At 45.1% G+C, this 21,274-nt stretch overlaps 1 protein-coding gene across 1 annotated transcript in view; it reads right to left on the bottom strand.

Annotated features, from left to right (window-relative positions):
- COL5A2 (collagen type V alpha 2 chain) overlaps positions 1 to 21,274 on the bottom strand; it is a 275,036-nt gene that overhangs the window by 160,573 nt on the left and 93,189 nt on the right. Inside the window, exons 4-5 of the mRNA XM_040439368.1 lie at positions 4,702 to 4,734; positions 3,029 to 3,061 (exon numbers count right to left, since the gene is read on the bottom strand). Coding sequence (XP_040295302.1) covers positions 3,029 to 3,061; positions 4,702 to 4,734 — 66 coding nt within the window. The remainder of the gene's footprint in view (positions 1 to 3,028; positions 3,062 to 4,701; positions 4,735 to 21,274) is intronic.

The following is a 21,274-nucleotide window of genomic DNA, read 5'->3' as shown; positions in this document are numbered from 1 at the left end:
GGGAACAGTTGCGGGCCTGTTTGGTGCCAGACCACTGCCTCTTCCAGCCTGTTTCGGTGCTGCAGATCCCTCCCCCTCTGTACTGCTGTCCTTGCTCGGCTTGCCACCTTCCCAGGTTGGGTCAGTGTCTTCATCGTCCACCATCTCTTCTTCCACTTCCTCACTCTGCTCATCCTCTTGACTTGTTGACCTAACAACAACCTCAGTTATTTACAACTGTGTCTGATCCTCATCATCAACCTCTTGAGACACTAATTGCCGTAAACTTATTGGCAACTGTGTCTCATCATCATTATCCACCTTGTGAAACACTAATTGCCGTTCCCAAACTGTTATGTTCTTGTGACTGTGGATAGGCCCAATTGAAGGAATGGTGCTGAAAAGATCTCCTCAGAATATCCGAGTGTGGGATCACTTGTTTGGCAAGACTCTCCATGGTGGGAGTAAGGAGGATCAGGGTGAGGATTGTGTTGACCAGACTCTTGGCTTCTGAGACTGAATTTGTTGAAAGACAGGGTGGTGCTTAACCGACTGGAAGCATTATCTGCTGCAATCCAACTGACCACCTGGTCGCACTGGTCGGACTTCGAGAGCGTTGTCCTATGCTGTCCTGATAATTGGGACATGAAGCTAGGTATTGTGGATGATTGTTTTTCTTGTGCTCTGGCATCAGGCACAGTTACAACGCGCCCAGGGCCACGGCCTCTGGGTGCACCATCAGCTCACGGCCACTCCAGTGTCCCTTAATGCTCGCCTTCTTCATATTAAATGTTATATATGCTAGAAAGTTTATCACACATACAGTAGCGTAGGATTTGTAAGTGTACACACAAAAAAGTTAAAAAAGGTAATTGGGGATGTCGAAACGTCACTCAGGAGATATACCGCAGATAATGTCAATGCTATCACCAGCAGCTAATAAAAAATTACAGGGAATGTCACAGGTATTTGGGATGTCGAAACGTTATACAGGAGTTGTACCCCAGGTAATGTCACTGTCCGCAGCGGACACCGTCTACAAAAAAATTACACTGGATGTCACTGATATTTTTTGGATGTGCACATGTTACACAGGAGATGTAGCGCAGCTAATGTCAATGTCCGCAGCAGACACCGTCTACGGAAAAAGTAAACTGGATGTCACAGATATTTTTGGGATCCGCACACGTTACACAGGAGAAATACCGCAGATAATGTAGCTGATGTCAGCAGCGGCTAATATAAAATTTACAGGGAATGTCACAGGTATTTTGCATGTGGAAACGTTACACAAGAGATGTACCCCTGGTAATGTCACTGTCCGCAGCGGACACCGTCTATGGAAAAAGTACACTGGATGTCACTGATATTTTTTGGATGTGCACACGTTACACAGGAGATGTAGCGCAGATAATGTCACTGTCCGCAATGGACACCATCTACGGAAAAAGTACACTGGATGTCACAGATACTTTTGGGATGCGCACCCGTTACACAGGAGAAATACAGCAGATAATGTCGCTGATGATGTCAGCAGCAGCTAATATAAAATTACAGGGAATGTCACAGGTATTTTGGATGTGGAAACATTACACAGAAGATGCACCCCAGGTGATGTCACTGTCCACAGCGGACACTGTCTACAGAAAAGTACACTGGATGTCACAGAGATTTTATGTTACACAGGAGATGCAGCGCAGATAATGTCGCTGTCTGCAGCGGCCTAAATATTGCACGCTATTTAGCGCAGGATGCACAAAAAAGAGATATTGCTGCCACACACAACAGTCCTTAAAAGGACTTTTGGGTCTGTAAAGTTTTAGCAATTTAGCGCAGGTTGTGCTAAAAATATATATTGCTGCTGCCACACACAACAATAGTCCTTAAAAGGACTTTTGGGTCTCTGACAATTTTTTCAACTGAAAAAAAGAAAATTTCACTCCCTACACTATCTTCCTCTTCTTCAGCACAGCTCTTCCTGACTAACACTGAGCCAAAAACATGTCATCGCGTGCTATATAGCATCCGATGATGCGTTCCGGCCAGCCAATCACTGTAATGCCAGTAACCAACATGGCTATGGCATTACAGTGAAGGGCAGTACTTACCCGCACGTTTATTGGCTGCATAGCAGCCAACAAATGTGAGGGGAGGAGACTCGAGCACAGAATACCGCCACGTGCCGAGCATCGAGATGCTCGATCAAGAGTACTATTTACTGGCCCCAAACATAGATCACAAAAGGAAAGATTAATAATCAGTTGCTCCCTGTTTCTTTGGACCTGCACTCTGGGCCCCATTTTTACATATTCCATTCCCTGGCTTGATTACTTCTTCATAACTGTGGATATAGTCATGTGTGCTGCTGAAGCCAATGACTGGCTTCAGTGGTGGCACATCTCCAAGCAGCATGTCACTGCTAGGTCAAGGGCCACTCCCCAAGTATGTCACTGCTGACTATGTCCATACCCAGCCAGAAGTAAACAAGCTGAGGAACCAGGAATGGACTCAAGGTGAAGGATTAGTGTCACACAGCTGGAAAGTATGATTCTTTCATTATATGATCCATGCTAGAAGACATAAGTTAAAAGTAATTTCCTGAAAAAAACGTTAACCTTAGTACACACAGGTTACTATTTTCAAGGCACGGTATAGAAGTGCAAGCTCTCAAACCCACTGTCTACTGAATATAATAAACAAATACATGGGTGTGTCTTTAAAGAAAACAAACCTCAGTCATGACCAAGTGAAAATATCAGTCATGTTACTGCTTTCTGATCAATTAGATATGCACTAATTTCAGGGGCATAACTAGAATTCATAGGGCACCATAGCAAGATAAGATGGGCACCCCATCATCTAGTGTAAGAAAATTAAAACCGCAACAAAAGTAGCAATAATTATAAGTATAAGCTTCATATATTGTTATTCCCCACAAAAAGTTCATGCACCTGACTGCCCCCCTTCCAACCGCTGCACCGTAAATTGAGTGCTATGGGCTGCTATGGCTATAGTTACGCCCAATTTCTTGCATATCTTCAAAACTTACAGCAGGTCCTGGGCGCCCTCGAATTCCAGATACCTAGAATAATAGAAAACAATGTTATTAAGCTTTTACTAAAAACAACATCTATGCAGACAACTAAAATCACTTTCTACTAGTTTGAAGATATCTACTAAGTAAAACTAGAATATTACAGTATTTTATCTGGAATAAATGTTCTAAGGATAACAGTACACACAGTATAAAAACATGCATTTTACTCATGCATATTTCATTATATAATAAACTGCTTTCACATTCTTGAGTCATTGCATATCTATTTAAGTATATTAAGTGCTTTTAGTAAAAAATAGTTATATATTATAGCATATGACTCTATAAATCCAATATCTTTACACAGTCATAATCCTGTGTTTAAGAAATTGATGAAATATTAGCCTCATACATAGGTTAATATTTTTTTTTTATAAAGTAGGACAAGTATATCAAGAAATAATGTGAAAAATTATCTTCGAAAAAATATTCTGTCTTCATGCTGGCACTTATTGAAGATGGATTTACACAGGTTTTATTAAATTCAATAATAAATCCATCAATATGATCTTAAAGGGAACCTGTCACCGGGATTTTGGGTGAAGAGCTGAGGACATGGGTTGCTAGATGGCCGCTAGCACATCTGCAATACCCAGTCCCCATAGCTCTGTGTGCTTTTATTGGGTAAAAAATACTATTTGATACATATGCAAATTAACATAAAAGAGTCATATTTTACTTGTGTGACGAGAGAAGAGTCATATTTTCAAGCTCAGACTCCTCTCAGGTTAATTTGCATATGTATCAAATCGTTTTTTATACACAATAAAAGCATGCAGAGCTATGGGGACTGGGTATTGCGGATGTGCTAGCGGCGATCTAGCAACCCATGTCCTCAGCTCTATGCCCAAAATCGCGGTGGCAGGTTCCTTTTAAGTCCAAATTTTTCCTGGTAATATTGACTTTCCTTTTGGAAAAGGGGGTCATGGCTTGCAAAGTACGTGCTGTGAGGCATTTATTAACCTGGCAGAGTTCAGTAGTTGTTCCTTGTTTTGAAAAATTCTATTTGGCACCTTTGCCAAAGTTAGCCAAGAAATTCGATTTGTTACAAATTTATTTGTCATGAATTGCTATAAGTCAGGTATACACAGGCCATTCTGTCTTAGAGTATGGCCATACGGAGCAGCTATGCTGCGGTAATGAACCACGTGGCCAATTAGCTTGAAGCTACCTTTCATTTAATAATGAAGATCACACTGTAAAGTCCTTCATTATAGGGTTTTAGAGGGCTGTGACATCACAGGGGATGTCTATCGTTGGCTGGCTGCACAGCATTATGGGTGATCTCACATTCCTGGGCTTCTTACTTTTACTTTGTAACACGTGCATCCTCCATTTTAGGAGAAATAGATTCGTTACCATGAAGTGTGCAAAAATTTTACTTTGGACCGAATTCTACTTTGAATACTTCACTACGCTCAACACTACATGCAGCAATAAAATTCTGGTGGTTATTCCTGTGATAGTCTGGATTTAAGCCTATATATTTGATATGCTTTTAAAAAAATGAAATTACTGTACTCTACTTTATATTACACAACAGTGATAATGTGTGATATTTGTAATAAATCAAGCAGAATCTGAAGAATTTGCAGAAAAAAGTAATAAAAAACACAAAAACTTACAGCGGGAACATCACCAGGCTCTCCTTTTTGACCCTAAAGAAGAAAAAGTGCATAAATACATTTACAAAACAATGGAGATTTGCAATATTACATCTTTTGCTTAAGAAACGTCATTAAAACCGGGAATTAAGAAAATGAAAATACGTAAATATTACTTTATTCTAAATATATTCCCAAATACCTTTAATTAGTTATAATGGCTTGTTTTGTCTAGGGAGCAATCATCAGGGGTAATAAAATGGCCGCCGTCCTATTAGTTCACACAAAGCCTGTCCTAATCACACAGCAGACAAGTTACTTCACAACACTGAGGTAAAGAGCTGCCTCATCCTCCTTATCCATAAATGAGAGGGATTATGATCCTGATTAGAATTGCTAATATCTTTAGCTGAATCTCTGTAGGAATGGAGTTCATGAGGAGACATAAAGTACAGAGAGGATGGACAGGACAGACTGTGGTAATGTGGTGCTGTCGTAATGGAGCTTGCATACAAGTGCTGCTGCTCATTAGTCACATCCCCACCTCCTCTCTGTACTTCATGTCTCCTCGACACTACAGATCTTCCACAGTGAAATTACGTGTGGAAATCTGTAGCAATTAAAGGAGAAGTCATAGCCATAGAAAGATTCAGTTCATGTAGCTTCCATGCAGAACCTGGTTCATTTAGCCTTACTCAAAACCATTAATACATACAGAAGAACTCCAAGATATAAAAGGTTCCAATAAAAAAATCTATGTGAAAAAAAATCTATGTTTATTTATCTCATATTAAAAGTAGTGAATATGCTGCCGATTTGTCGATGTGGATTTACGTGCATTTTACAACAAGAAAAGTGGATGAGATTTTAAGAAATAAGTTCCATACGCTGCACAATAAATTAAAATCTGTACCACAAATTGACCTTTCGTAGAAATTTTAAATCTGCAGCATATCAATTTAGGCTATGGTTATCAATAGAGATTAGCGAATCGAAGCTGATGAAGTGGAACTCGATCCGAATTTCAGGAAAAAGTCGATTAGCAACAAATGTGTATATCCTCGTGCTTCGTGGTAACGGATAGCAATTTTTCCTAAAATGGCAGCTACACATGTGAGAACATGGGGCAAGGAACTCTGGGAAGACGCCCTATAAATATGGCAGCCATCTTAGATTCTGCCATTCACCAGCGTGCTTAGTGCAGGGAGAGATGTTTGAAGTCGCTAGGGACAGTGATAGAAAAACCTCATTGTGAAAAAAAATAGCTATTTGGAAGTACAGGGAAACATTATTTGGGGATCCAAATAGCCATTATACAGCTCTGGCATTTCATCAATTTGTTCTTGTTATTGGGGTGCAAGTGCTATGTTGAAAAGCCTTTAGTGGCTTATATCTGTGGAAAAATTTCACTTCTGCAGTTATTTGTGGTGAAAGAGTTTAGTGGCCTATTTCAGTAAAAAACTAAAAATATATACGCATTTCACTTTTGCAGTTATATGTGGTGAAAGCATTCAGTGTCCTATTTCAGTACAAAAAGGAAAAAAATATACACACTTCACTGTTGTATTTATTTGTGGTGAAAGAGTTTAGTGGCCTATTTCAGTGGTGATGGACGAACATCTGCCGGGACAGTTCGCAAACGCGATCGCACGAACGCGATCAAATTTTCGCGAACCGCAAGTTTGTGGTGGGTCCCATTGATTTTAATGGCAGGCGAACCTGAAAAACCTTCAGCTCATATTTGCGGCCAAGAAATAATTACTAGAAGTGCACAAATAGTCCCATAACATGGACAGTGACATAGAAGATGTATTATTCGAATTTGCGATCTCCATTCATTATTTTTTTCAATGCAAAATATTGCGAATATAATTTTCGCGTACGCGCATGCGCACACCAGTTATAATTATTTTTTCCAATACCGTTTGTCACTGTGTGCAGAAGAGGGAACGCAGCAAAACCGCAAAAAAATGCTGCAGTACCCAATTGCACTATAAAGAAAGTATATTATTGGTATATAACACCCCGCTTCTATCAGTTTTTTTGGGGGGCGACTGGTATATCACACCAGTTATAATAATTTTTTCCAATGCCGTTTGTCACTGTGTGTAGCAGAGGGAACGCAGCAAAACCGCAAAAAAATGCTGCAGTACCCAAATGCACTATAAAGATAGTATATTATTGGTATATAACACCCTGCTTCTGTCAGTTTTTTTTGGGGGGGGGGGTGACTGGTATATCACACCAGTTATAATTATTTTTTCCAATACCGTTTGTCACTGTGTGTAGCAGAGGGAATGCAGCAAAACCGAAAACAAATGCTGCTGTACCCAAATGCATTATCTAGAAACTATATTATTGGTATATAACACCCCGCTTCTGTCAGTTTTTTTGGGGGGCAACTGGTATATCTCACCAGTTATAATTATTTTTTCCAATACCGTTTGTCACTGTGTGTAGCAGAGGGAACGCAGCAAATCCGCAAACAAATGCTGCTGTACCCAAATGCACTATATAGAAAGTATATTATTGGTATATAACACCCCGTTTCTATCAGATTTTTGGTGGGGCGACTGGTATATCACAACAGTTATAATAATTTTTTCCAATACCGTTGGTCACTGTGTGTAGCAGAGGGAACACAGCAAACCGCAAGCAAATGCTGCAGTACCCAAATGCACTATATAGAAAGTATATTATTGGTATATAACACCCCGTTTCTATCAGATTTTTGGTGGGGCGACTGGTATATCACACCAGTTATAATATTTTTTTCCAATACCGTTGTTCACTGTGTGTAGCAGAGGGAACACAGCAAACCGCAAGCAAATGCTGCAGTACCCAAATGCACTATAAAGAAAGTATATTATTAGTATATAACACCCCGCTTCTATCAGTTTTTTTGGGGGGCGACTGGTATATCACACCAGGAGCTGCTGACGGGAGCAGCGGTTCATTTCTAAAACGTCCGTATACTGCGCGGGGAATCCGAAGACCATTTCCATTTCTGTGCACCACAGGATGTCCTCCTTCCCATCCATGATAACTGGGAACTCGTGAGGTTTTCCCTGACGAAGAGACCAGGTGCTGGTAGTTATTGTTTCAATCTTGATGAATTTCCCGACTCTTCCAGGCTCCAAGCTATCTTGAAGCTTTGTCTTCTCATTGTCTGTAGCTACTAGAAGCCTGTTCATGCCAGGCAGGTTCCCCCAGAAGTATCTGGCTCGATAAGCAGCCGATACCGCATCAATCACTTGCATCAATCTTGACAGGATTCGTCTCCAGGTGGAGAGAAATCGTTTTTTTGGAATGCTTTCGCAACCATGTCGTTGAATAAACAGAACACTGGTGGATTCTCTCCTGTCTTAGGCAACACTTTATTTTTATTATAAAATTTATTAAATATTTATTATTAAATTGACCCAAAACTTGACTCAAGTTATAAGAAAGTAGACTTAAATTTGCCTATATATTATCCAAATCTTCAAGGGCAATTCACGGACAATCAATTTGCCAAGCCTTTTATGCCAGAGAACGTGTATTATTAAATTGTTTTTTAAGCAGCACTTTATAAAGTTGAGAAATTTTAACCTTCTGTTCTGTCCCATATTCACTATAAATGAATAGACGAAGCGGGAACTCTGTGGCCTCCTCATGATGCTGTCACCTCCGCAATCTCTCGTCATTGTGCCACTCTGTGGCCTCCTCATACTGTAGCCTACTCATGCTGCTACCATCTCCACACTATGTCACCTCGCCACTCTGTGGCCTAATGATGCTGCTGCCACCTCCACACTATGTCACCTTGCCACTCTGTGGTCTCCTGATGCTGCCGCCACCTCCACACTCAGTCATTGTGCCACCCTTTGGCCTCCTCCTGATGCTGCCGCTGCCACCTCCCCACTCTGTCATTGTGCCACTCTGTGGCCTCCTAGTGATGCTGCTACTGCCGCCACCTCCAGACTCTGTCATTGTGCCATTCTGTGGCCTACTCATACTGCTGCCACCTCCATGTTCTGTCATTGTGCAACTCAGTGGCCTTCTCCTGATGATGCTACTGCTGCTGCCTCCACCTCCAGAATCTGTCATTGTGCCACTCGGTGGCCTTCTCCTGATGCTTCTGCCACCTCCACACTCTGTCATTGTTCCACTCTGTGGCCTTCTCTTGATGCTGCTGCTGTCGCCACCTCCACACTCTGTCATTGTGCCACTCGGTGGCCTTCTCCTGATGCTGCTGCCACCTATGCACTCTGTCTTTGTGCTACTCTGTGGCCTCCTCATGCTGCCGCCACCTCCAGACTCTGTCCTTGTGCCACTCGGTGGCCTTCTCCTGATGCTGCTACTGCTGCTGCCGCAACCTCCAGAACCTGTCATTGTGCCACTCGGTGGCCTCCTCATGCTGTGGCCTATTCATGCTGCTCCACCTCCACACTATGTCACCTTGCCATTTTGTGGTCTCCTGATGCTTCCGCCACTTTCACACTATGTCACCTTGACACTCTGTGGCCCCTGATGCTGTTGACACTTTCACACTATGTCACCTTGCCACTCTGTGGCCCCCTGATGCTGCCGCCACCTCCACACTTGGTCATTGTGCCACTCTGTGGCCTCCTAGTGATGCTGCTACTGCCTCCACCTCCAGACTCTGTCATTGTGCCACTTGGTGTCCTTCTCCTGATGCTTCTGCCACCTCAACACTGTCATTGTGCCACTTAGTGGCCTTCTCCTGATGCTGCTACTGCTGTTGCCGCCACCTTCAGAATCTGTCATTGTGCCACTCGGTGGCTTTCTCCTGATGCTGCTGCTGCCGCCACATCAAGACTCTGTCGTTGGGCTACTCGGTGGCTTCCTAATACTGCTGCCACCTCCACACTCTGTCATTGTGCCACTTGGTGGCCTCTTCATACTGCTGCAAACTCCAGACTCTGTCATTGTGCCACTCGGTGGCCTTCTCCTGATGCTGCTACTGCTGCCACCTCCCCACACTGTCTTTGTGCCACTTTGTGGCCTCCTCATGCTGCCGCCACCTCCAGACTCTGTCATTGTGCCACTCTATGGCCTCCTCATGCTACCGCCACCTCCAGACTCTGTCATTGTGCCACTCGAAGGCCTTCTCCTGATGTTGCTACTGCTGCTGCCGCCACCTCCAGAATCTATCATTGTGCCACTCGGTGGCTTTCTCCTGATGCTGCTGCCATCACCTCCAGACTCTGTCATTGGGCCACTCGGTGGCTTTCTAATACTGCTGCCACCTCCACACTCTGTCATTGTGCCACTTGGTGGCCTCCTCATACTGCTGCAAACTCCAGACTCTGTCATTGTGTCACTCAGTGGCCTTCTCCTGATGTTGCTACTGCTGCTGCTGCCACCTCCAGACTCAATCATTGTGCCACTCTGTGTCCTCCTGATGCTGCTGCCAACTCCACACTGTCGATGTGCCGCTCTGTGATCTCATCATGCTGTTCCCACCCTTCCCACTTCATGACTGGGCCACTATTTTGCCTTTCGTCCTGGCTGACATCATTATTTGTTTGACCCTTCTTCTGATCTGGAAAAATGAGAGGCACAACAGATCCTGTCTTTGTAGCAGCTGTAAGGCCTATATGGTCCCATCATAATTGGCTTATGATTTGGTAGCCAAAAGCAGGAGTGGGTCCAAAACACAGAAGACATGCAAATATTCCATTCACGTGTCATCTCTGTTTTAGATCCACTCCTGTTTTTTTAGCAATACTAATGGATTATTAAGCAAATGCTGACCGAGAGAAGGCGTATGCTCCACAGACAGGATCAGTTTTTTGTGCGTTATTGTTCTGACGGATCAGTGGAAGGGCAATTTAATCAGTGACGTCAACACAAACTTACTGCTGACGCCCTCTTCACTCTGTTGGGGGGGGGGCTCTACTTGTATAAGCATTTTTAATAGAACAGGTTCTGTTTACATCTATGTGGAATCAGCTGTCGACGGTGTAAAAGGACTGCGCTTCTTCTTGACGCTAACATCGACCTATAAGGCTGAGTTCATACTTGAGTTATTTTGTCGGTTTTGGCCCCGTGACTGCCCAAATAAGTTATTTTAAGAGCGACACCTGTCATCTACATGTCATATGGACTCACAGTATTATTTCACTACCACAGCACACTCCCTATGTGTGTTACTGCAAGGCACAGTGTTCTACACCTCTATAAAGGCTCTATTGTCACGGGCCTATGGTGTACGCTGTGACACTGTTGCTACACTTGCGGTTGCCTGCGGCAACGTGTTGCTGTGAGAGCATGCCGTGGCAGTGTCTCGGCCTTCTGGGTGATTGCCGGGATATGGTTGCCACGCATGCTGTTGCCGGTGGTAACATGTGGATTGGTATGCTTCTGTGTGCACTTCCCCTTTGAGTGGCTTCCTTCCCTTGTCTGGTGTTGGACGGGTTAACTCCCTTCCTAGTGTTTTGTTAACACTGGGTTTATGTGTGTGTGGGTGTGGCTGCTTGGGCTATTTAGCCTCTGCTGGATGCCTGAAGCTGAGGGGTACTCCAGCCATGGTGTATGCTGGAGCTATCCTCCTGGTCTTCATATTCCATCTGTCCAGTGAGGGCCACCCTTGTGGTCATAGATGTTAGATGTTTTTATGGTGTCTCACGTTTATTGCAGCTATGGGAGTCCTGGGTTCCTGTGTGGTTGTGGTGTGTGCTGTGTCCTTTTAATGTTGGTGTGGACACCAGCACTTGTGCATGGGTTCCAGTCAGTGTGTCTAGGGCAGGTAAGTGTGTTACTGGTTTCACTTACCTGCCATCTCTATAGCTGTATGTGTTCCCCTCTCCTTGCAGCATGGCCTCAGATAGAGACTCCTGTTCCTCCATGACTGGGGTGAACAGGTTGTCTCTCCCCTGCTCCTTAATTAGGGATTACGAGCGCGATTTAGGGTTTCTAGGAATCCTGAGTATGAGTCGTCCTACCATCGGGGTCCGCTCATACAGTGAGGAGTCAGGGAGAGGATTAGGGACGCGGTAGGAGGTGACCTGATCCCTTATTACTCCTTTTGGCCAGGCTGATCCCCTTTACCTTCTGACACCGCACGGTAGGGGGGTTTCCCCCACTCCCCGCCATGACATCTATGCAGCCCGGAAATAGCTGTTTTTTAACGCGATTCGACACAAATAAATTTGGATCAAGCAAATCTTTTCGAAAAATTAGGCAAACCGACCGAATCAAATTTTTGGGAAATTCGCTCATCTCTATTTATCAACAATGGATTTTACCATTGCAATGCGTAGGGTGAAATCTGTGCCAATTCCGCAATAAAAACAACACCAAATCTGCGGTGGAATTTCTACCGTGGAAACAAAGCAAATTTTGTACTGGGATTTCAAATCTGTGGCAAATCTTCTCCTAAATCCTTAAAGTGGTTATCCGGGAAATAATACTAATGACTAGAGTTGAGCGAACACCTGGATGTTCGGGTTCGAGAAGTTCGGCCGAACTTCCCGGAAATGTTCGGGTTCGGGAACCGAACCCGACCCGAACTTCGTCCCGAACCCAAACCCCATTGAAGTCAATGGGGACCCGAACTTTTCGGCACTAAAAAGGCTGTAAAACAGCCCAGGAAAGAGCTAGAGGGCTGCAAAAGGCAGCAACATGTAGGTAAATCCCCTGCAAACAAATGTGGATAGGGAAATGAATTAAATTAAAAATAAAATAAATAAAAATTAACCAATATCAATTGAACAGAGGTCCCATAGCAGAGAATCTGGCTTCACATCAGCAGAGAATCAGTCTCTTCATGCCATAGCAGAGAATCTGGCTTCATGTCAGCAGAGAATCAGTCTTCATGTCATAGCAGAGAATCAGGCTTCACGTCACCCACCACTGGAACAGGCCACTGTCACATATTTAGGCCCAGGCACCCAGGCAGAGGAGAGAGGTCCCGTAACAGAGAATCTGGCTTCATGTCAGCACAGAATCAGTCTTCATGTCATAGCAGAGAATCAGGCTTCACGTCACCCACCACTGGAACAGGCCACAGTCACATATTTAGGCCCCGGCACCCAGACAGAGGAGAGAGGTCCCGTAACAGAGAATCTGGCTTCATGTCAGCACAGAATCAGTCTTCATGTCATAGCAGAGAATCAGGCTTCACGTCACCCACCACTGGAACAGGCCACTGTCACATATTTAGGCACAGGCACATAGGCAGAGGAGAGAGGTCCCGTAACAGAGAATCTGGCTTCATGTCAGCACAGAATCAGTCTTCATGTCATAGCAGAGAATCAGGCTTCACGTCACCCACCACTGGAACAGGCCACTGTCACATATTTAGGCCCCGGCACCCAGGCAGAGGAGAGAGGTCCCGTAACAGAGAATCTGGCTTCATGTCAGCACAGAATCAGTCTTCATGTCATAGCAGAGAATCAGGCTTCACGTCACCCACCACTGGAACAGGCCACTGTCACATATTTAGGCCCTGGCACCCAGACAGAGGAGAGAGGTCCCGTAACAGAGAATCTGGCTTCATGTCAGCACAGAATCAGTCTTCATGTCATAGCAGAGAATCAGGCTTCACGTCACCCACCACTGGAACAGGCCACTGTCACATATTTAGGCCCAGGCACCCAGGCAGAGGAGAGAGGTCCCGTAACAGAGAATCTGGCGTCATGTCAGCACAGAATCAGTCTTCATGTTATAGCAGAGAATCAGGCTTCACGTCACCCACCACTGTAACAGGCCACTGTCACATATTTAGGCCCCGGCACCCAGACAGAGGAGAGGTTCATTCAACTTTGGGTTGCCCCGCAATATAATGGTAATATGAAAATAAAAATAGGATTGAATGAGGAAGTGCCCTGGAGTACAATAATATATTGTTAAGGGAAGGTAGTTAATGTCTAATCTGCACAAGGGATGGACAGGTCCTGTGGGATCCATGCCTGGTTCATTTTTATGAACATCAGCTTGTCCACATTGGCTGTAGACAGGCGGCTGCGTTTGTCTGTAATGACGCCCCCTGCCGTGCTGAATACACGTTCAGACAAAACGCTGGCCGCCGGGCAGGCCAGCACCTCCAAGGCCTAAAAGGCTAGCTCTGGCCACGTGGACAATTTGGAGACCCAGAAGTTGAATGGGGCCGAACCATCAGTCAGTACGTGGAGGGGTGTGCACAAGTACTGTTCCACCATGTTATTGAAATGTTGCCTCCTGCTAACACGTTCCGTATCAGGTGGTGGTGCAGTTAGCTGTGGCGTGGTGACAAAACTTTTCCACATCTCTGCCATGCTAACCCTGCCCTCAGAGGAGCTGGCCGTGACACAGCTGCGTTGGCGACCTCTTGCTCCTCCTCTGCCTTCGCCTTAGGCTTCCACTGGTTCCCCTGTGACATTTGGGAATGCTCTCAGTAGCGCGTCTACCAACGTGCGCTTGTACTCGCGCATCTTCCTATCACGCTTCAGTGTAGGAAGTAAGGTGGGCACATTGTCTTTGTACCGGGGATCCAGCAGGGTGGCAACCCAGTAGTCCGCACACGTTAAAATGTGGGCAACTCTGCTGTCGTTGTGCAGGCACTGCAGCATGTAGTCGCTCATGTGTGCCAGGCTGCCCAGAGGTAAGGACAAGCTGTCCTCTGTGGGAGGCGTATCGTCATCGTCCTGTGTTTCCCCCCAGCCACGCACCAGTGATGGGCCCGAGCTGCTTTGGGTGCCACCCCGCTGTGAACATGCTTCATCCTCATCCTCCTCCACCTCCTCCTCATCCTCGTCCTCCTCGTCCTCCAGTAGTGGGCCCTGTCTGGCCACATTTGTACCTGGCCTCTGCTGTTGCAAAAAACCTCCCTCTGAGTCACTTCGAAGAGACTGGCCTGAAAGTGCTAAAAATGACCCCTCTTCCTCCTCTTCCTCCTGGGCCACCTCCTCTTCCATCATCGCCCTTAGTGTTTTCTCAAGGAGACATAGAAGTGGTATTGTAACGCTGATAACGGCGTCATCGCCACTGGCCATGTTGGTGGAGTACTCGAAACAGCGCAACAGGGCACACAGGTCTCGCATGGAGGCCCAGTCATTGGTGGTGAAGTGGTGCTGTTCCGCAGTGCGACTGACCCGTGCGTGCTGCAGCTGAAACTCCACTATGGCCTGCTGCTGCTCGCACAGTCTGTCCAGCATGTGCAAGATGGAGTTCCACCTGGTGGGCACGTCGCAAATGAGGCGGTGAGCGGGAAGGCCGAAGTAACGCTGTAGCGCAGACAGGCGAGCAGCGGCAGGGTGTGAACGCCGGAAGCGCGAACAGACGGCCCGCACTTTATGCAGCAGCTCTGACATGTCGGGGTAGTTTCGAATGAACTTCTGCACCACCAAATTCAGCACATGCGCCAGGCAAGGGATGTGTGTCAAACCGGCTAGTCCCAGAGCTGCAACGAGATTTCGCCCATTATCGCACACCACCAGGCCGGGCTTGAGGCTCACCGGCAGCAACCACTCGTCGGTCTGTTGTTCTATACCCCCCACAACTCCTGTGCGGTGTGGGCCTGTCCCCCAAACATATGAGTTTCAGAATGGCCTGCTGACGTTTACCCCGGGCTGTGCTGAAGTTGGTGGTGAAGGTGTGTGGCTGACTGGATGAGCAGGTGGAAGAAGAGGAGGAGGAAGCTGAGTAGGAGGAGGAGGAGACAGGAGGCAAAGAATGTTGCCCTGCGATCCTTGGCGGTAGAAGGACGTGCGCCAAACAGCTCTCCGCCTGGGGCCCAGCCGCCACTACATTTACCCAGTGTGCAGTTAGGGAGATATAGCGTCCCTGGCCGTGCTTACTGGTCCACGTATCTGTGGTTAGGTGGACCTTGCCACAGATGGCGTTGCGCAGTGCACACTTGATTTTATCGGATACTTGGTTGTGCAGGGAAGGCACGGCTCTCTTCGAGAAGTAGTGCCGGCTGGGAACAACATACTGTGGGACAGCAAGCGACATGAGCTGTTTGAAGCTGGCTGTCTCCACCAGCCTAAATGACAGCATTTCATAGGCCAGTAGTTTAGAAATGCTGGCATTGAGGGCCAGGGATCGAGGGTGGCTAGGTGGGAATTTACGCTTTCTCCCAAATGTTTGTGAGATGGAGAGCTGAATGCTGCCGTGTGACATGGTTGAGATGCTTGGTGACGCAGGTGGTGGTGTTGGTGGTACATCCCATGTTTGCTGGGCGGCAAGTGCCAACGTCCCTCCAGAGGCGGAGGAAGATTCCGAGGCGGCGGCAGCAGCAGAAGAGGCCGAGGCGGCAGCAGCAGAAGAGGTAGCAGGGGGAGCCTGAGTGACTTCCTTGTTTTTAAGGTGTTTACTCCACTTCAGTTCATGCTTTGCATGCAGGTGCCTGGTCATGCAGGTTGTGCTAAGGTTCAGAACGTTAATGCCTTTCTTCAAGCTCTGATGGCACAGCGTGCAAATCACTCGGGTCTTGTCGTCAGCACATTGTTTGAAGAAGTGCCATGCCAGGGAACTCCTTGAAGCTGCCTTTGGGGTGTTCGGTCCCAGATGGCGGTGGTCAGTAGCAGGCGGAGTCTCTTGGTGGCGGGTGTTCTGATTTTGCCCACTGCTCCCTCTTTGTCTTTTGCTACGCTGTTGGCTCGGTCTCACCACTGCCTCTTCCTCCGAACTGTGAAAGTCAGTGGCACGACCTTCATTCCATGTGGGGTCTAGGACCTCATCGTCCCCTGCATCGTCTTCCACCCAGTCTTGATCCCTGACCTCCTGTTAAGTCTGCACACTGCAGAAAGACTCAGCAGTTGGCACCTGTGTTTCGTCATCATCAGAGACGTGCTGAGGTGGTATTCCCATGTCCTCATCATCAGGAAACATAAGTGGTTGTGCGTTAGTGCATTCTATCTCTTCCACCCCTGGGGAAGGGCTAGGTGGATGCCCTTGGGAAACCCTGGCAGCAGAGTCTTCAAAACAGCATAAGAGACTGCTGCATAATTTGAGGCTCAGACAGTTTCCCTAATATGCATGGGGGTGATGTGACAGACTGATGGGCTTGGTTTTCATGCGCCATCTTTGCGCTTTCTGCAGAAGACTGGGAGGGAGATAATGTGAACGTGCTGGATGCACTGTCGGCCACCCAATTGACTAATGCCTGTACCTGCTCAGGCCTTACCATCCTTAGAACGGCATTGGGCCCCACCAAATATGGCTGTAAATTCTGGCGGCTACTGGGACCTGAGGTAGTTGGTACACTAGGACGTGTGGCTGTGGCAGAACGGCCACGTCCTCTCCCAGCACCAGAGGGTCCACTAACACCACCACGACCATGTCCACGTCCGCGTCCCTTACTAGATGTTTTCCTCATTGTTACCGTTCACCACAATAAGAAAAATATTATTCAGGCCAATGTATTGAATTAAAATTCAGGCCTTTTTTTTACAGACACCTAACACTGTCTGGCTATCTATTTAGGTACCGTATTACACTAATACAGGCACACCAGTAATGACAGATTTAGCTGAATATAAATGTGAGGCCTATTTTTTAGGCGCTGGGTGACAGGTATACGTTTAATTACAGAATTAGACCTGTATCTGCACTGTAGCGTGTGTGTTATGTTTTTCAGAATGACACTATCAGCACCTTGAATCTAATATACCCTTTTAGGGATAGATTTAAAGTAGGCCTGATACAGCAGAAACCACAATTATTTTTTAGAATGGCAAATTTGGGAATTGTTTTTCAACCCAGAACAAAAACTGTGCTTTTACGGTCACTAAAAATAACTTGACCAGCTAAAACAGTACTGATTTGGAGGAATATAAATGTGAGGCCTATTTTTTAGGCGCTGTGTGACAGGTATAGGTTTAATCACAGAATTAGACTTGTATCTGCACTGTAGCGTGTGTGTTAAGTTTTTCAGAATGACCCTATCAGCACCTTGAATCTAATATACCCTTTTAGGGATAGATTTAAAGTAGGCCTGATATAGCAGAAACTACTAATTTTGAGAATGGCAAATTTGGGAATTGTTTTTTAACCCAGAACAAAAACTGTGCTTTTACGGTCACTAAAAATAACTTGACCAGCTAAAACAGTACTGATTTGGAGGAATATAAATGTCAGGCCTATTTTTTTAGGCGCTGGGTGACAGGCTCAACTTGCCCTTGATGTAGTATATGGCCAAAAAATAACCACACTATTGATGGTTAAATGCACTTGGGTGACACAGGCTCAGCCTGCACCTGATGTAGTATATGGCCAAAAAATAACCACACTATTGATGGTTAAATGCACTTGATGAAAGCTTGACCCTGATGTAGGATATAGCAAAAAATAACCACACTATTGATGGTTAAATGCACTTGGGTGACACAGGCTCAGCCTGCACCTGATGTAGTATATGGCCAAAAAATAACCACACTATTGATGGTTAAATGCACTTGGGTGACACAGGCTCAGCCTGCACCTGATGTAGGATATAGCAAAAAATAACCACACTATTGATGGTTAAATGCACTTGGTGGTAGCTTGTGCTGGCGCACGACAAGCCACAAAATGGCCACCGATCACCCCAGAAAAAAGTTATATAAAAACGCTCTGGGCAGCCTAAAAAAAGTGAGCAATTGAATATCAGCACTTCAATGATCCACAGCTGGAGATCGATCACAGAATGAAGTCTTTTGGAGGAGTTAATCTGCCTAATCTCGCCCTAACGTCGCAGCTGCAACCTCTCCCTACGCTTGTATCAGCAGAGTGACGTGCAGCGCTACGTGACCCAAGCTTATATAGAGGCTGGGTCACATGCTGCACTGGCCAATCACAGCCATGCCAATAATAGGCAAGGCTGTGATGGCCTCTTGGGGCAAGTAGTATGACGCTTGTTGATTGGCTGCTTTGCAGCCTTTCAAAAAGCGCCAAGAAAGCGCCGAACACCGAACCCGAACCCAGACTTTTACGAAAATGTTCGGGTTTGCTCATCCCTACTAATGACCTATCCACAGGACAGGTCATCAATATAACATCAGTGGGGGTGTGAGTCCTAGCATCCTCCCCGATCAGCTGTTTCGGGAAGCTGCGGTGCCCACTGCAGTTCTGGTGAGTGTGGCAGCCACCTGGGTCCTTACTAAGCAAATCTCTGTACATATAACAGCTGTGCTTGGTATTGCAGCTCAACTCCATTGACTTAATGGGCTGAGCTGCAACTAGGCCATGTGACTAATGTATGGTGATGTCACATGGCTCAGGAAGAAGCCCCGGAGCTCACAAAGTATCTTTTAACACCTGATCGGCAGGGATCCCAGGTGTCGGACCCTCGCTAATCTGATATTGATGACTTGTCCTGGATTCATTCCCAGATAACCTCCTTAACCAATCTGCAGCAGAAATTATTTTGCAGAAGGCCATACCCAAAATAGTGTAAGTGCAATGTTTCAATAACTTGACACATGGCATGGATTTTAACTCTGCAGAATGTCAGTTTATGCTGTTGATTTATACTGCAGTTTCCAGCATTTGTGTATGAAACTCCACTGCAAAAAAATTAATGATTTGTCATGAATTTTGCTGATCTGGATTTTGCCCAGATACATTGTGGATTTTCTGCAGAAGGCTGAAAACTTTAATTTTTAGTCAATGTCTTTCATTTTTAGCCATTCTTATGTACATGAGAATCTAAAAGTTAATCTGTCCTGCTTAAAAAAAAAAAAAATTGAAGGAAATACAGTGTCTTAAAATCCTTGAAGAGCTTTATTTGTAGAAAATTCCATAAATATAAACAATGCATGGGGTGCACAGACATTCACAGAAGTCCCTTACGCATTTCGCACAGCTGTGTGCTTACTCATAGCTAAATTGTATAGTAGAACATGGATTGATTTAAAAGAAACATGAACCAATCAACCAGCAGGTTAAAAGTGATATCATGATTACTATTAGCATGCTACAGCTATGTATAACCCATGTTAGAGTGATAGCCATATAGGTTAGTAAAAACTAATGAAATCATTCACAGACTTATGTAATTTCATTATTCCGTCTATTGAGTTTTTAATAACGCACAGTTTTTTCTCATTTGATGAGGTTTTTTTTATTTACAGATAGAAGGAGCCCCGATGTGGTCAAAATTTTCACCCTCTTTAGCGAATTTAGTTATGGCATTCTCGGATTAAAAATCTTTTTTTTTTTTTGGTGTATAACCTTTTTTGACAGACTGTTGTGTGGTGTGGGCGCTACATTGACGACTTGCTCATTATTTGGCATCGCGATGTAGCGCCCATACCCGATTTAATTGAATATGTCAATGCTAATCATATGAACTTGAGGTTCACTCACAATCACATGTGTTGGAAAAACTGCTGTGTGGGCTTCTTAAAGAGCATCTGTCAGCAGGATAAACTATATAAAACCACACATACTATCCAGTAGGGTTGATACTGCTGATTCGAAAGATGCTAGTTTTGTGAAAATCAGTTGCAGTGTTCCATAAAGATTTTTATTCTTTATTCAAATTAGGGCTTCAATGCATTAGAGGTGAGGCCTAGCCCATCAGTGCACTTTTCCACTGTTGAGCGCACCCTTCAATGCACTTAATCCCTCATTTGCATAAAAATTCATTTTCTCAGGAATGTCACAAGATAACATTTTAATCAGCATGATCAACCTTACCAGATCTCACTGAAGGGTGTTTATAAATATGGCACAAATGGCAATTTTTTCAATATATTTACACTAGAATACTGGCATAAAACATTGCTGAATCTGCCTCAGAGTAATCAAACAGCTTAGGTCTAAATTAATTTTCCAATTAACATCAGCACTCTTTAAAGGGAACCTGTCATCAACTTTATGCTGACATCACTGAGGGCAGTATATAAAATAGGGACAGAAATGCTGATTTCAGCAGTGTGTCACTCATGAGCTAAAGGTAAGTGTTTGCTAAGAACCAGCATCGCAAACATTGCAGCCCAGGCCTTGAACAGAGTCAAATCTTCCTGAGAAGAGTCAGTTATCCATAATCTCCTGCACTCTCGCCCATCTGCTGATGATTGGCAGTTCTCTCCTAGAGAGAAAGGGAGAAAACTAGGTAGAAGCCTGTCAGTCATCAGCAGGTGGGCAGGAGAGCAGGAATTCATGAATAGCCAGGACTCTTCTCAGGTGGCCGGGACTCTTTTCCAGGCCCAGTCTGTAATGATTGTGATGTTGGTTCTCGGCAACCACTTACTTTTAACTTTCAAATGACAGACCGCTGAAATCAACTCACCTGTCTCTACTTTATTCTGTCGTTAGTATGGACAGCATGAAGGTGATGACAGGTTCCCTTTAAGGTAATCAATTATGAGGGTAGGTGTTATTTTTGTAGTGCATTTCTTTTACCTTAATTGCTCCTACTGTCCGCTCCGGGCTTTGGTCACATGATCATGTTCATGCAGATCTTTTGTATTTCTTGTGATGTTTTATCCATGGGCTTATCAAAGCAGCAACGGGGGCAGTAAAGGGGAGTGAGAAGGAGCTATAAATTAGCTAGGCATTATTGAGGGCGGTGTTGGAGCTTTGGCAGAGGAAGGAGAAGTGCATCATGGGTTTGGTTGGATACATTAGGAGGAAGTGCTACATGCAGGATGGAAACAAACTAGAGTGACTTGTTTACCTG

The sequence above is a fragment of the Bufo bufo genome, chromosome 7 (assembly GCF_905171765.1).
Source record: "Bufo bufo chromosome 7, aBufBuf1.1, whole genome shotgun sequence".
Classification (NCBI taxonomy): domain Eukaryota; kingdom Metazoa; phylum Chordata; class Amphibia; order Anura; family Bufonidae; genus Bufo; species Bufo bufo.
Note: the sequence above shows the minus strand (reverse complement) of the source record. Positions and strands in the feature narration are given on the sequence as shown.